This window comes from Mesitornis unicolor, unplaced genomic scaffold (genome assembly GCF_000695765.1).
Source record: "Mesitornis unicolor isolate BGI_N332 unplaced genomic scaffold, ASM69576v1 scaffold41094, whole genome shotgun sequence".
Taxonomy (NCBI): Eukaryota; Metazoa; Chordata; class Aves; order Mesitornithiformes; family Mesitornithidae; genus Mesitornis; species Mesitornis unicolor.
The window spans coordinates 786-993 of NW_010181520.1; the positions used below are offsets into that span (position 1 = coordinate 786).

At 68.8% G+C, this 208-nt stretch overlaps 1 protein-coding gene across 1 annotated transcript in view; it reads left to right on the forward strand.

Annotated features, from left to right (window-relative positions):
- Position 1: 1 nt before the first annotated feature.
- The window catches only part of DOK4 (docking protein 4), a gene marked incomplete at its 5' end in the record, with an annotated part of 1428 nt that continues 1221 nt past the window's right edge, over positions 2–208 (forward strand). The window contains 3 exon segments of the mRNA XM_010183451.1: positions 2–35; positions 130–206; position 208. The exon segment at position 208 is cut by the window's right edge and continues 54 nt beyond it. Of these exon segments, the coding sequence (XP_010181753.1) occupies positions 2–35; positions 130–206; position 208 (112 nt within the window).

Sequence of the window (208 nt, forward strand, 5' to 3'; positions counted from 1 at the left end):
CGATGCGCCCGCCCGCACCTTCCCGTGCGATTCAGGTACCAGGGGTGGAGGGAGCCAGGCTGAGGGAGTGCTGGTTGGGGCACCTCGTTTCGGCCAGGGTCGCCCAGGGGCTGCGGTGGTGCCTTGCAGAGCTGGAGGCGGAGGAGTGGTACAAGACGCTGTCGGTGGAGTGACTGGGGGCCCGACTGCACGACATCAGCCTGGGGGA